This window comes from Diaporthe amygdali (genome assembly GCF_026229845.1).
Source record: "Diaporthe amygdali strain CAA958 chromosome Unknown NODE_33_length_508711_cov_65_296071, whole genome shotgun sequence".
Classification (NCBI taxonomy): Eukaryota; Fungi; Ascomycota; class Sordariomycetes; order Diaporthales; family Diaporthaceae; genus Diaporthe; species Diaporthe amygdali.
This window is the reverse complement of record NW_026517053.1, coordinates 41,301-56,066: the sequence shown is the minus strand read 5'-3', so window position 1 is coordinate 56,066 and position 14,766 is coordinate 41,301. Positions and strand designations below refer to the sequence as shown.

Here is a 14,766-nt window from a genome sequence, read left to right as displayed (position 1 = left end):
CATCTTAGGACAAGTCTCATCTCGAGTACGGCGCCGTGCATCCGCCCTGTCAGACTCAGTAAGGCCAATATCGTTAACAGCAAGTTATGTATCCTGAGCTTCTCTCTGCCACCCTGTTCAGCTCTCGCAGCAACAGGCTCTGGTCCTCAGCGAGGACCACCATCCGATGAACTTTCTTGCATGTTCAAGAGCTTGGTTCAAGTCAGAGGCCGTGTGGCAAGATTTGCATCTCACTAGGGAGATCTCGGAGGCCCAGGTACGAAGGCCCAGGTACGGAGGCCGTAAGCATAGACCGAGAAGACTTACTACACCGAATCCAACAGCAGAAAGAGATAGAGACACTGGCAGGGTTTTGCAGAGTCCTCGCCTTGCGATTTAGATATTTCGACAAAGGAATGGCTTCGTAGTAACAAGCATCATCCATGATCACATTCCCATTGAATGTGAACAGTCATTTGACCTTCACACACCTCGCTACCCTCGCAGCCATCCAAGTCCCACAACGCTGAAAATGCCCTGACGGCTCGCGGTGTATTCACGCACCAACGTTGACAGCTTGGATCTGAGCGAAGCCGGCACAACAGAAGGACGCGCCAGCATGTACAATCTTTTTCCACACAGCCAGCTCTTCGTCGTTACGCGGAGCGTAAATGAAGGTGTAATTCCATGGCAGAATTCCCCCACCACTCAACCTGTGCCGCCTGCCCCATCCCAATTCAATCACCCTCTTCTGATCTACCAGGCTCATTATCAAATGCGTGCTCCCGTCTGGCGGGTGAATGTGACACATTTCACCTCTAGTACTCCGCAGAATCTCGGGTCGGTCCTGCTCGTCGGTTTGTAGAAAGGCCCTCATCCCCATCGCCGGAACCGGGCCCTCCAAGACACTCGTCTGTGTTTGCAAGACATGATCATTTGCGGCAACTAGTGCATCCAGGTGCGCATACATGATCTTTTTCATCTCGGAACTCGCAATATCGCTGACCTGCCTCTGAGGAGCAACGAAACCAGGGATCTTTGGTGCTTTGTTCCCGGCGCGCCAGCTAAGCCCTTCAACGGCGGTCTTGGGCAGGAAGCTTTCTCTGTCGTATGGGCCTGCAACAGCCTCCACATCGTACGGGGCCGGGACGGTGGTGTCCTTTCGGGATTTCAGAGACATGCGGAGCTGAGTATACCAACCCCAGAACGTATCAGGAAGACCGTGCGGGCCGAGGGCGATATAAACGCGGTAGTCACGGTAGGCAATGATCGTAGCTCCAAGCAGAAGGGTAGCGGTAGTTGTCATGACAGGGCGGGTTCTGAGGTAAGACGCCATGGTTTTCAGACCGTCCATTTTTGAGTTCGTAGAATTATCGTTGGGCTTCCAGCCTCCTCGCCTGTGGCTTTTCAGACTGATTATTTCGAAAAAAAATGCCCAGATGGTTATCTAGCTTTGAATGATTCTCTGCCAACGGTCTGGGAGATACAGGACTCGGTCGAGAAGAAGCCTTCTTAAATGTAAATTCATCTTGATGGCCGTAATAGGTCGTTGCATTTTGAGCTCGAAACACCGAGGTGAACCGTGACACAGGATCACAAAAACCGCCATGCTTTGCACTTTGGCAAATACAAGTCGATGTAGGAGGTCGTAACCCCGAAGCAGCAGGGAGAAATCCTTAGTACCTATGTATTTACACGTGACTGTGCCACGCTGCTAGCGTCGGATTTCTCATCCTGCGCTGAACATCGTCATGAGCTGCGCACATTGTCTTACATCCGAGCCTCGGCGATGAGTCTCGGATCTCCGAGCGAGGCATCTACCAATGAAAACATGAAAGCCGTTTCAACTCAGCTTGAACCCACAGTATTTAACCCAAATGAACTCTGACAACTTGCCACATTTGTCAGGCGGAGCAGCGTTGCTAAGGCGCACAGCATCAAAAGCACCAACAGAGGGTAACCTCGTGGTAACACGGGGGCCTGAAGCCGCACATGATATGGCCACCGGCTAACGAATGGTCACCTACGGCCTTCCTACGAGGAGTGGAAGGCAATGCACAAGCGTCCGTCATAGCCAAGTGGACTCCAAGCCTGATGAAATGACACCAGGAGGCGATATAACAGACAGTGGCAGTAAGATATTCATATAGTATGTGTGGTTACGACGAATATGCGGTTTTCCGCTGGAAAGGTTTTGTGACATTGCAAGTTTCGCCCTTGCATCTTTTTTGGGAAAAAGCTTTTTGGCATGCCATCGATAGGCGGGTAGAACACGGAAAGGTCTTTGTGATCTCATGCTGGTCCTGGACGTGTTTGTCGATGCTGCAACAGGAGCGCCAATGGAGGGTTATGTAGAATTGGGGAATCTTCACGTGCTATGCTTGGGTCGCCAGGCCACGAATTCACTTGCGGAGAAGACAATCTGAACAATTTGCTGCTATCTTCTTACCTCTTAACGAAGGCTGAATGAGCAAACATGTCAACCCTCTACCGCAGTCCTTGGATATTGAGGTGTTTTCCTGCAAAGTAGACAAGCTGAAGCGTGCCTTAAGTCAGTGAATTGTGTTAGTTGGTGACTAGAACGGTATTACTAGTTTCCCCGTGGATGTACACTAATCAGAAACCCCGCAAATATCGAAGATTTTGAAGAGGAGATTGGTAAGCCTCTGAATACAAGACATATAAGTATCACCAAGAATTCCACACTAAGACGAGATCTTAATAATAATTGCAACGAATCAAGTCACTGCTCTTTTAAAAGAATCTTTTAGTTCCTCATCCCAACCAAGACATTACCCCCCGATATCAGCATGGCCAAGACTCAGTCCGCGATCACCTGGCCGGCCAACTTCACCCCGGGCGAAACAGACAACTTTGTATCCAACGAAGTCATCGCCAAGGGGATCACGTCCGCAGAGATATGGGCGCTACTGAACGATATCACAAAATGGGAGTCGTACTACCTAAATTGCGGCCAGATCACTGCGCCCGAGTCGGGTCCCATGCTCAACAAAGACGACATCTTTAAATTTGCCACGTTTGGTTTTCCGCCGCTGACATGCACTGTCGAAGAGTCTGTGACACCGGGGAAATCCGCCGCGGGAAGGCTGGCGTGGAGCGCTGAGGCGGGTGAAGGGGTCGCAATCTATCACGCGTGGCTTGTGGAGGACTTGGACGGTGGCAGGGTGAGGATTCTGACACAAGAAAGCCAGGTTGGGCAGATTTTTAGGGAATGGTCGGAAGCGAAGCCGAACAAAATGCTGCTGGGCCACCAGGACTGGTTGGATGGGTTGGTTAAGGCGGCAAGAGGGCAACAGGTGGACGAGACGAACCTAAAGAGTGTTGGGTTCCCTCAGAGGACTTGACGTACTTGATCGTTGAGGGCGCAGGAGCCGCCCATGTTCAATGCTGGCCTGGCCTGACTATCTCGTTTATCAGCCCGCGAACGCAGGGAAGCTGAAGTTCGTCAGTGTTCCAGGCCTCATGACTGGTCTCAAATGTATTACACCTCCCTTCGTGGGAATGTAAAGGCATGGCTCCGCGCGTCTTGTAACTTGAGACAAAAAGGAAATATACAATGTGTAGGGTTCGGGTATGTGACCGGGCACATGAACACTACGTCACTCCAGAGCTTGAAGTGAACGATGTACTCGCTCTTAACGACACATCTTCTACATTGGCATCACAAAACGAGAAGAAACTACCCGTCATCCAGGAAGATGACCACTCCCTCTTTTTCGCTTACCACGCACCTCATTGATGTTGACCCATCGGGGTACAAATCCGCCACCGAAACTCCCTTTCTCGCGGCGGCCGGAGAGGGGCGTCTCGACAAGCAGACCCTGGGCAAATGGCTTGCTAACGACCGGCTCTACCTCCACGCCTATATCAAGGCCGTCGGACGTACGCTGTCTGTCATCGACCTGCCGCAAACAACCCCGGAGCCAGCAACTGAGGCGGCGCCCGTGACACGATTCGTCGACTGGCTCTTCTCTACCTTGACGGCTCTGCGGACGGAGGAGCGCTTGTTCATCGATGTGGCTCGCAGGTACGACCTGCCAATCGACCTTGAGACTATGACTACCACCGAGGGCGGAAGGCATGTTCTTCGAGTCCCAGGCACCTCAAAGCTGCCCGGTCTTGTCATGTTTGAAAAGCTCTTTGGGTCGCTGCACCCCGCTGCGAGCGTCGACAGGAGCCTGCCTCTCCCATGGCTGGAAGCTGCCATTGTCTTTTGGGGCACTGAGAAGACTTACTCCGACGCTTGGACATGGGCCAAATCCAAGCAGACCGGGAACGCTGGACCGGAAGATGCAGACGGAGGTGCCTTGAGAAAGGAATTCATCCCAAACTGGGCTAATAGCGAGTTCGCGGCCTTTGTTCACCAGCTGTCCGGCATCATTGACCATGCTGTTTCCGAAGTGTCGAGTGTTCTGGGCGGAGATGTTCAAAACTCACTTGTTCAGAGATCGGAGAAGGTCTGGAGGGAGTTAGTAGCTGCGGAGACCGCTTTTTGGCCTAATGTCTTTTAAGCCTCGACTTCCACCCTCTCGTTTTCCAAGGTCACTCGAGAGCAGACTGCACATGCACCCCGGCGTTGCCGCGGCCCAACACTAGCGGCCTGTCTTCCCGTGAATCGATGCGAAAGCAGGATGACCGCAGACGCTAGATCGCAGGAATGGTGGGTTCTTCAGCCCAGTGTCACATTTGCAAGGGCACCTTTTAAGCTGTACACAAGATAAGTGGCTGTGAGGATACGAATGTGATTATCGCGTCTTGAAAATTAATAAGACGGAGATCTAGATCAATATTGTATGGAGATACTTCCCGTGGTCTCTATCCGCCCCTAGTGCCTTTCTTGCTTGGGTAATGCCTGGTCTGCCAGCAATGACGACATGACTTAACAGTTTTCTCCCCTTACAAAATCTACGTACCAAGTTCATCAAAAGCGGATTTACCAAGTCCCACTTTATGAACTGCCGTGGCATTGTGATTTCTAATACCAAATCGCATGGTAGTAATGGTGACTTCATAGCCTGGTCTGAATGAGAAACTAGACATGATATAAAATAAAGCGTCACACGCTGTACTGGTAACTTGGTCATGTATTCCACAAACCATTTAAAGACTGGAAGACTGAACATACTTTCACGCATAATATTACTGCAGTGAAAATTCCACTTTTACTTGTGTCTCAGGAATCGATCAGAAGCTAGTATGGCGTCTACACGTTATGAAGCCGAGGATGTTGACCCCAGCCCTCTGGGCCAGCCCCTGAAGTTCGAATTCAGTGGTCTGACAGCAAAGAATCGTTTTATGAAGGCAGCTATGACAGAGCGCCTATCAACATGGGATGCAAACAACCTCGAGAAGCGAGGCATCCCGACACCAGAACTCATCAACGTATATCAACGATGGGGACAAGGCGGCTTTGGGGTTATTCTGTCCGGAAATGTTATGCTCGAATATGACCATCTCGAAGCTCCCGGAAACCCGATCATTCCTGTGGATGAACCTGCTCAGGGCAAAAGATTTGAAGCATTCAAGGAGCTGGCTACTGCTGCGAAGAAGGAGGGGAGTTTGTTTGTGGCGCAGTTGAGCCACCCTGGACGTCAGGTGTCCGAAGACGTTCAGAAGCACCCCATTTCTGCAAGCGATGTACAGCTTGAGGGCGACGTCATGGGGATGAAATTTGCCAAGCCTCGGCCGATGGAACAGAAGGATATCAGTCGGGTTATCGAGGGCTTTGCACATGCGGCCGAGTACACTCACAAGGCCGGTTTCGACGGTGTTCAGTTGCACAGCGCCCACGGCTATCTACTGGCCCAGTTCCTTGCTCCATCAACAAACAAGCGTACCGACCAGTATGGAGGCTCACTCCTGAACCGCGGGCGCATTATAATGGAGATTGCAGACGCAATTAAGGCCCGTGTAAAGGATCCATCCTTTAGCTTGGGCATCAAGATTAACAGTGTCGAGTTCCAAAAGGGCGGTTTCAGTCCGGAGGACTGCGCTACGCTGTGCCAAGAGCTGGAGAAACATGGTTTCGATTATGTTGAACTCTCTGGTGGTACGTACGAGGAGCTGGCGTTCACACATAAGAGGGAATCCACAAAGAAACGGGAGGCTTTCTTCCTCGAGTTCGCCGATACCATAGTGCCAAAACTCAAGAAGACCAAAGCGTATGTTGTCGGCGGCCTGAGAACCGCTGGCGCCATGGTGAAGGCTTTGGACTCTGTCCACGGAGTGTCACTGGCAAGACCCATTGCGCATGAGTTTGATTTGCCCAAGAAAATTTTGGAGGGCAAGGTCAAGAGTGCAATTCAATACAAGTTGGATGAGCAAGACTTTGGAATCACAAACATGGCTGCTGGAACACAGTAAGTAGTCAGCATCTGCCCGGGCTCATCAGCAATGTGCTAATACCATGACAACAGGATCCGACTCGTTGGGCAGGATAAGGCGCCCCTCGATCTGAGTCAGGAAAAGCACAAGGATGCGTTCTTGAAGTCCATGGAGAAATGGTCTGAAGGAATGGCTAATAATAAGGACGGTTCGAAGTTTGGGTATGTGGATATTGAGGGCACGCAACTTCAACCTTTTGGGGCTGCTTATGCTTCTTGAATATATGTTTTGATTGCAAGCTAAGGCTTTCCTTGCTCGATTCCAGTCGATTTTGTACCTAATTAGAGCCTTGTCTCAAATATTCATCTCGCATTTCTCATTATTAACTACACTTGTCCCGCTGAGCTCTGCCAAAGTATTGACGGACACCCAAAGTCGCCTCCGATCCATTACCGTTATGCTTGTACAGCCCGATAATGAATTTGACGGCCCCGCGCCAAATGTAATTTCGAAAGATGGTCACTCCAAGGACACACGCTTAATATTGGTTGTAATATCGCTCACCCAGACTCCGCCACAGCCCACGATGCTCTTTTAAACCATACACCATGGCATTAACCAAGCCTGTAAGCTGTGTCATTGCCTGTAATGCTGACAGCCAACTTGACCTGTTGCCGCTGAGTTCGACGAAGCGATTTGCTAGACCTGGGATCCACACAAGTATGTAGGACAAGGGAAATGCGCTGAGCAAGAACCAATGCCACGTTTCCTGGTCGAGCTTTGAGCTTTGTATGATCCGCAGCCGTGGCTTGAGTGCAAGTCTCCGCTGTCTCGTTTGCCTCTCTACATTATCATCGTACGAGAAAGCCGATCGAGTCAATTCGGGACGCTTGATCGGGGTTTCTTTGTCTTGCAGATGCGAGTTAATGAACTGTTTCGCCTATGAGTCTCGGACTTCGTGGTACTTACCATCATCTAAGCCGCCACCCAGAACAGGACTCTTGCCTTTCAAAATATCATCGTGTGCGTGCATCAGTTGCTCCTCGCCCTGCGTCAACTCTACTTGGGAACCGTAAGTTATAGAGTAGTGGTGCTGGTTGCTGTTTTCCCTCGCCATCAGACGTCGACGGACGAGAGTGAATATGATTGCATAAAGGACAATGACAACGACGAAGATCAACATTCTCCAACCGTGCCCGAGAACATATCGCAGCCATAATGGGTTTGGTGAGATCCAGCACCAATTTCCTGATACGGGTTCAAGTTTCCCCAGGGCCAGAGCAGTCGTCCCTGTAATAGCTGGGATTACCCACACGGATAAGCAGATGAGGACCGTGAGTAACATCGACGTGTCGGAGACCCAGCGGTTGAAATTCAGCGTCATGAAGGTCAACACGGCAATCGCGAGGACGGAGAAATCTGCCGCCTTAGATATAAATATGAGCAACAAGTACCGTTAATACATAATCTGCGGCACTCATACTTACCTGGACTGACACTTGGCCGAGCCAACCATTGAAACTGCATGATGGGCCAGTAGGAAGCAAAGCCTTGTGAGCAAGGACCCAACCGCCAGAGAAGGTGTTGTTTGTAGAGTTGATGAATTCTGTTCGCACAGCGAGCATTAGGTCAGTCATTTGGATGTTGCTGCTCGTGGAGGGAATCGGCCTGTCTCACCAGCCAAGGTCAAATTGATAACGAGAGCATATCGGCTCGACCTTTTCTTGGCGGGATCATTGGAAATCATCCACATGAAAAGCACTGCGGCCGTAGCAGCACTCGACAAAAAACTGCAAATAAACGTAGGTATCGTAATCGCAGGTTGCCAGGGCATGGTGGCAGTCCAGACGGCATGTAATTCTAGAGGTGCAAACTCGAATGACCAAGCGATGAGATAGGTTAGGAATTCATCGAAACTAGCATAATAGCGGAACCAAAAATACCTAAATGAGAAGAAATGACTATTTTATTGCAGTGAGGCAGTGCGGTGGAAAGGAGGTACCTAATCTCGCGTAAACACTGGGCTTAGGTAATTACTGAATGACTTATAAGCTGTACGGTCGCCAGCCCAAAGATGACCAAAGTGGTTGGATGCAAACAGTATCGTTGCGTTGCATGCAGATTCTGGGGATGCAGCCTGAAGCTTAAGTGTGTGTAACCGTTCCATTCTCCAAACACTTGAGTTTGGTCGCGCTCGTCGCCGCCTTTGGTTGCACGGCACGGCGAACCTTATTCTGAAACGGTAACCTTATAACAGCACACAATATCTGAGGTGCTGTGTGTGCGATTGGAACTTTGTGGTCGAAAAGGTCAGGGCGAACAAGCTTTGCTAGGAATCCTTTGCGTTGATCTCGATGAGTGGACAAGAATTTGCAAGTGATTCGTCACGATTCAGACTTTCCGCCTATGCTAGTGAATCTTTACCGCGAACAAGTCTCGATTCAGGCTTTCACACGGTCAAACTGCGAGTCCAGGAGGTTTCGACAAATTCAATCTTAATCGGAAAACCACTACGGGAGATATAATTGTGGATCACTGTGTATCCGAGCAGACCTCAGCCCTACCCCTGGCTTCTGTTGACTAGATCATCAGTCCAACAAATAACCTTGAAACACTCACGACAATCTCTTGAAGATCATATACGTACCTTCGGCGGGGTTTTGAGCTGATCATTCCTTGTCCACCTTGCTCCCGAGCAGACACGAATGGGACCCACATGCCCCTATGCTCGTCCCAACCCAGTCGACCGGGACCCCGGCTGTCTCGGCACAGACTACAGATATGCCCAATTAGCCGTTTCACTCTATTTAACAGTATTTGGAGGTCGACTTCCATCCATTAACACCCTGACACCTTTCTGAACGCTGTATGATCACCATGTCGGACGCATCGTTACCCGATAACTTGGTGTCATACTCTCATTATTGCAAATACATTATATAGAATTTCTAGTGATAATGATTGGTAGCGTAAGATCTGACGGTCAATTTGCTTGAATCAGCTTTCCGCCCCCCCGCCCCTCCTTTTTGCCCCCCCGCAAGAGCTAACTATTGGAATACAGTCCGTGGTTTGGGGGGGAAGGCTTTAGTAAAGGCAGGAAAGCTGTCTTGTGTGGGCGCATGGGTAACGATTATCGCTGACTTGGCGGCTATACGGACTATATTTTATAACATGGCTTGAAGACAGCGACTCAGGGGGAGATCCTGCTCAAGGGAACGCCGTTGCTTTAAGAGTAAGGCTTGATTGGTCAGAAATATGCTTTGGGCTCAAGTCTCATGGTTTCGGGTTGTTTTGACAAGAGCGAATCGCTCAAACTGGGGACTCCCTAGGGTCTCGTTTCCGATCGGTTGCACAACACGCGGATTTAGGAGCCAATGGATGAATTGTCACGATACCTGTCGGCATTTTCGGCTTGATCGGTGGGTGAGCTTAGCAGACGGCCGCAATGTTTCGTCTGACAAAGTACAACGACACACATTTCACGACCCTCACACTTTCTCCTCATGTCTTACTCAGTGCTTGATATGATTCAAGACCATGATACCTAGCCACGAACTGAGGAGGGAGGAGAGGCCTTGTCAGAGGTGTGAAGTTGACCGAGAAGAGATAGGCTATCCCGGGTCTTTAGTCGGAGATATGTTGTCGTCCCGAACTTGGTAGGGTGCCCAACTTATTTCATTTGCTTTGCGTCTGATCAGGTTGCATCAAAGAAAATTGTATGTTCTGAAGGGTGAATGGTACTATGCGGTGGTGTAGGATATAAACAACAGTAACACCAGTTATCAGATCAATGATCGGGCGTTTCACCTCCCTAAGTATAAGAGCTAACACAGCTAATCGCATCATTCTGGTGGGTGTCGAAGTCAGGAGTCGTGATTTTAGACCTTGGTCAGAGCCCATTGTCTAATCATCGCTGTGGTTTTTACACTGTATCTCATCTTGCACCGCGATATTCTCTCATCCGAAGTGATGCTGCATGACTCTTGACGACAGTGCTTCGTCGTAGCATGGCCTTTCAACTGTATTTTGATGCTGATCTGAGAAGAGCTTTGCTTTGGCTTGTGAGAAGATCGCTGCCCAAATGAACACCGTAGAATGTGAACAGAATTTTGTGTCAGACAAAAGAGCACAGCAAATATGCATCGATTTCGCTGCAAGCCAAGTCGAAGGCCGAGTAGCACGGCTGGTGTGGCCCAGCATTGATTGACACAACTCTTAGTTGATTGACAGAAACCTTTGTAGAAAGTGTGTCGGGTGTTTTGTCAACGCTGATGGCCGATTGTTGGGGTGGCTGCAGGACGATGATTGATACAACTAAGTTGGTGTATCTTTGTAAGTACCTGGATCTCTAATCCCGTATTTTTAAGTCTTCATATGGGCCTGGAGTTATGTGAGAAGATTAACCAGGAAGAAAAGCAAGTAGTAACTAATTGACAAGAGTGAAGGAAATAATCAAGGCAGTTCACATTCGACTATTGCGCCCTTCCAGGCGTCAAATGTATAAATAGGATGAGAACATCTCATTTATATAAACATTTGAATCCTCCCGTACGTAGAACGATAGGTGTCCATCAGTATATATTACAAAAAAAATAACTTAGATAAGGCTGGGTTTGCGCAGATACCTTTTCGTGATTCAAAAAATGAACGAACTCTTTTTTCACATATTATTGGAAAGTTAAACCTCGTGTGAGGGATATCCCTCGCATTCTCCAATGACGATGGCTACTAAGCGAAATCAAGTTGCTCGAAGGGTCCAACACCGCATACTACTTGTCCCCACAAGCCAGATAAATATATAAGCATTAGCACTTAAAGAAAGAATGTATACCAAGCAAGATTAATTACCTCCAAACTAATTTCAAACCCTCATCAAAAGCTGGATCAAGGCAGACTGAGCTTATGAATAGCACAGATTGTAGCTATAGCATTCAAGTAAGCTCAATTGCCAGAAACAACAGCACAGCCCATTTCCCTTGTCCTCCGCTCTAGATCTGCCGCTTCTATATACGCTGACAGTCACATGTATCTCGTGTGCATACTATTATAGACTCACAGGGTCCGAGGCTTTAACCATGCTTGAAACAGTGGCCGAGTCAGCCTTTTGATCCTTGGGCTTTGAAACGTGTTGGAGGTGGCCGATATGTGTTTTTCTTTTTTCTCTTTCTCCTTTTGTTTGTTTTCAATTCGTCGCTTCTGGAGAACACTCGCCTGGTCTGCCTGGCGTCAGCGGCCCATTGCCTGCGAAGCTCTATCAAACTATACCCAAGTAGACTAAATCATGCGCCATGGTCGTGACGCCCAGTGGAACAAGAGATCCACCTCGAATTGAATACGAGCAAAATATGTGTCACTTAGCTTGGAGACCCATAAAGCCTGATGTGCCATCTCCGGCACGCTGACTTGCTATGTTTACCGTTGTCTCATGACCCGGACAGAGCATCTGACAGACTATACCATCAAGTTGCCTCAGGATCAGACCAAGCAAACACACCTGGAACAATATGCTACTCAGCATCAGCAAGCATTTTCTCCGAGAAGTGGCATAAGAAGCTTAACTCACAAGACCCCTACTTGCTTTTAGGACCATATGTTTTGCCACACAATCGCACTGAGTGCTGCTAAGTCTACAATTCGCAATAGCTAACGAAAGATCATAAACTGCTCCCCGATAACGCAATTCGTTTGTACCATGAAGTATCACAGCAGGTGGGAAGCGAATCAGATCCGGTCAGCCCTGGTGACACGGAATTGAAGTCCACGCCCATTCTGCGCATTTTCTTCTTCGCAAGCTCAAGATACCTGTAATTGCGGATAGTTGCAGATCGAAGAATTGAGCTCCTCGGCATGTCGGGTTTCGAGGTATTGAGTCTCGTCCTCAATCACAGACAGCTTACTTCCGAAGAAATAAGACGAGGTCGTGAACGAATGGTATTACTGCTTTAGTAGGCGATAATGTTTCTAGCTTTGTCAGCATAAACCCAACACTGTAACGACGATTCTCATGGTTTTGTGGAAGACTTACGCGAGACAATATTGCAGCTCGCCCCTAACGAGAAACCTCGCTCATGTGTTAGTTGAATACGACTTTCGTCGAACTCTGGTGGCGGCACCTGAAAGCCTAAGCCCTGCCAACTCGGTTAGGGGTGCTTGGACGAGCCCCTTGAGTAGCTCATGAGATTTTCAACCGGAAGCGGCCCAGCTCGTCGGAAGGGGGCCAGGGGCTACGAGTCAAGCCGACCCATGTCGTGGGGTATATCAGTGGATTGTAAGAACATAATCGCCTGTTTGCGTACCTGCGTTAGTAGTTGGAAACGGTCCGAAAAGCTGGGGTTGTGGGGACACGCGTGGTCACGATGTAACGGTAAATAAACGAATTTGTCTGATTGATTTGTTCGCGGAGGTGTGCTCGGATGGACCAGGCCAATGTGGGTCCCATTAGAGGATGTCAAGCAAGGTTCTTATCATCTGCAGTTGTCCACAGCTATATTTAAGGGGCGCGGCCCCTCCAGTGTGGACAGCTAATTCAGCTGGCCAGCATAACACCAACTGGGCAGCGGCATCGTGGGTCCAGAAAGACGACACAAGAGGAGGACAAAATGGTTGCTCAGAAGTTTGGCGCCGCATTGGCGGCTCTAATGTCGTCGACTGCCGCCGCCTCGTCGATTTCGAGACACAGGAACACTGCACGTGCGGCAACTCCCGTCGTGCATCTTGACAATGGGCTCTCGGTGCAGGGCCGAATCGCTCCCGCAGCATCAACCGTTGCAGAGTTTCTCGGCATTCCATACGCACAGCCACCAGTCGACGACCTACGATGGGCACCTCCTCAGGATTATGAGGTCGCTTCCAACAACTCGGTTGTAAACGCCACAGCATTGCCACCTTCCTGCTGGCAGTACATCTCAGTTCACCCAGGTATTCTTCGGACCGATGCACCGGAGTATATGATAGGTAATGCTGGAATGGCCGAGGACTGCCTAACGATGAGCATATGGGCACCAGCAAAAGCTCTGGAGGCCGAGGAAGGGTTGCCAGTCCTCATCTGGTTCTACGGCGGAGGGTTTGCTACCGGCGGAATCGATGTTCCGTACCAAATCCCCGTGAACTGGATTGAGAGATCGCAGTCTCACATCGTAGTCTCGTTCAAGTGAGTTGTATCACTTTCTTAAGATGCATTGATCCGAGGCAGCATTCTGACCAATTCGCAGTTACCGCCTGAACATCTTTGGATTCCCCACCGCAGCCGGCCTGACAGAGCAGAACTTCGGTCTCATGGATCAGAGATTCGCAGTCGAATGGATCAAAGAGAACATTGCCAAGTTCGGTGGCGATCCTGAGCGTATGGTCATCTGGGGACAGTCCGCCGGATCAACCGCCGTAGACCTGTACAACTTCGCATATGCCGAGGAGCCCATTGTGAAGGGCCTGATCATGGACTCTGGCACAGCCCATCTTGACATACTAATTAACCGAGAAAACACAGATTTCTCCAGCTTCAGCCTTGTGGCAGCTAATCTTGGCTGTGGGAATCAAACCAGCTCCGAGGCGGAACTTGCGTGCATGCGCAAAGTGCCTGCTTCAAAGCTCGAGAATTTTGTCGCAACGTACGAGGATTCGGGGGCCTCTCCCTCCATCAATTTTATTCCAGTGGTAGACGACAACCTTGTGTTCAACAATTATACACAGAAAGCTGCGGACGGAGAAATGTCTGACCTGGTAAGTGCCTAATTATCCTGTCATGTGAGCAGGCGAAGTTCACTGAAAACATGGCTGATCAACGAAATCAAAGCCTGCAATTATCGGCTTCAATGAAAATGAAGGCCTGTTTTTGACAACCTACAATGCCACCAACCCAGATTTCGCAACTGCTTTGGAGTACTCATACGATTATTTCTGGTGCCCGGCAACTTTGACAACCTAGTAGGTCGCCTCTTCTGGGCGCGAATTAACGACCCCTACAGAAAACTGACCAAGATCTGCAGTGAGCGCCTTGAGAACAATCGCATCACTCACCGGTACTATTATACCGGCAACTTCACCAATATCAGCCCTCAGCCCTGGATGGGTGCGTACCACGAGTCCGAGCTTCCCATGCTGTTTGGCACGCACATGGACTTCCGCGGGAATTCGACCCCGTTCGAGTATGCCGTCAGCCACACCTTGCAGGATGCCTACGTTGCATTTGTCGCAGATCCGGTAAACGGCTTGAACTCGATCGGCTGGCCTGCGTATGAGGGGCCCGGAGGGACTGTGATGCAATGGGCAGATATGTCAAATCTGACTTTGGCTCACCTGACGACTGTGACAGAAATTGAGGAGGGCTGCCAGAACAAGGGTCTGCTTACCTCGCTCGCCCAGGGATCGTAATCGAGCATATTCACGCTTCCTGTTCACATGTACAAATTTCAGGATAATAGTGTCCGGTAGACCTTATTGCAT

General features: G+C 49.6%; 5 protein-coding genes across 5 annotated transcripts; 3 read left to right on the top strand and 2 right to left on the bottom strand.

The window, feature by feature from the left end:
- Positions 1 to 535: 535 nt before the first annotated feature.
- Positions 536 to 1,333, bottom strand: J7T55_002225 (uncharacterized protein; the record flags this gene model as incomplete). The annotated part of the gene is made up of 1 exon (XM_053132753.1): positions 536 to 1,333. One exon carries the CDS (start codon positions 1,331 to 1,333, stop codon positions 536 to 538), a length of 798 nt encoding a protein of 265 aa, XP_052989196.1.
- A 1,456-nt stretch (positions 1,334 to 2,789) lies between these two features.
- J7T55_002224 (uncharacterized protein) lies at positions 2,790 to 3,344 on the top strand (the record flags this gene model as incomplete). The annotated part of the gene is made up of 1 exon (XM_053132752.1): positions 2,790 to 3,344. The coding sequence occupies one exon, from the start codon at positions 2,790 to 2,792 to the stop codon at positions 3,342 to 3,344; it is 555 nt and encodes a 184-aa protein (XP_052989195.1).
- Positions 3,345 to 3,698: 354 nt separating this feature from the next.
- Positions 3,699 to 6,603, top strand: J7T55_002223 (nadh oxidase; the record flags this gene model as incomplete). Its single annotated transcript, XM_053132751.1, has 3 exons — positions 3,699 to 4,468; positions 5,178 to 6,359; positions 6,417 to 6,603. 3 exons carry the CDS (start codon positions 3,699 to 3,701, stop codon positions 6,601 to 6,603), a joined length of 2,139 nt encoding a protein of 712 aa, XP_052989194.1.
- A 259-nt stretch (positions 6,604 to 6,862) lies between these two features.
- J7T55_002222 (uncharacterized protein) lies at positions 6,863 to 8,158 on the bottom strand (the record flags this gene model as incomplete). The annotated part of the gene is made up of 4 exons (XM_053132750.1): positions 6,863 to 7,233; positions 7,294 to 7,750; positions 7,812 to 7,930; positions 8,002 to 8,158. The coding sequence occupies 4 exons, from the start codon at positions 8,156 to 8,158 to the stop codon at positions 6,863 to 6,865; spliced, it is 1,104 nt and encodes a 367-aa protein (XP_052989193.1).
- A 4,765-nt stretch (positions 8,159 to 12,923) lies between these two features.
- Positions 12,924 to 14,694, top strand: J7T55_002221 (uncharacterized protein; the record flags this gene model as incomplete). The annotated part of the gene is made up of 4 exons (XM_053132748.1): positions 12,924 to 13,474; positions 13,536 to 14,043; positions 14,117 to 14,247; positions 14,310 to 14,694. 4 exons carry the CDS (start codon positions 12,924 to 12,926, stop codon positions 14,692 to 14,694), a joined length of 1,575 nt encoding a protein of 524 aa, XP_052989192.1.
- Positions 14,695 to 14,766: the final 72 nt, after the last annotated feature.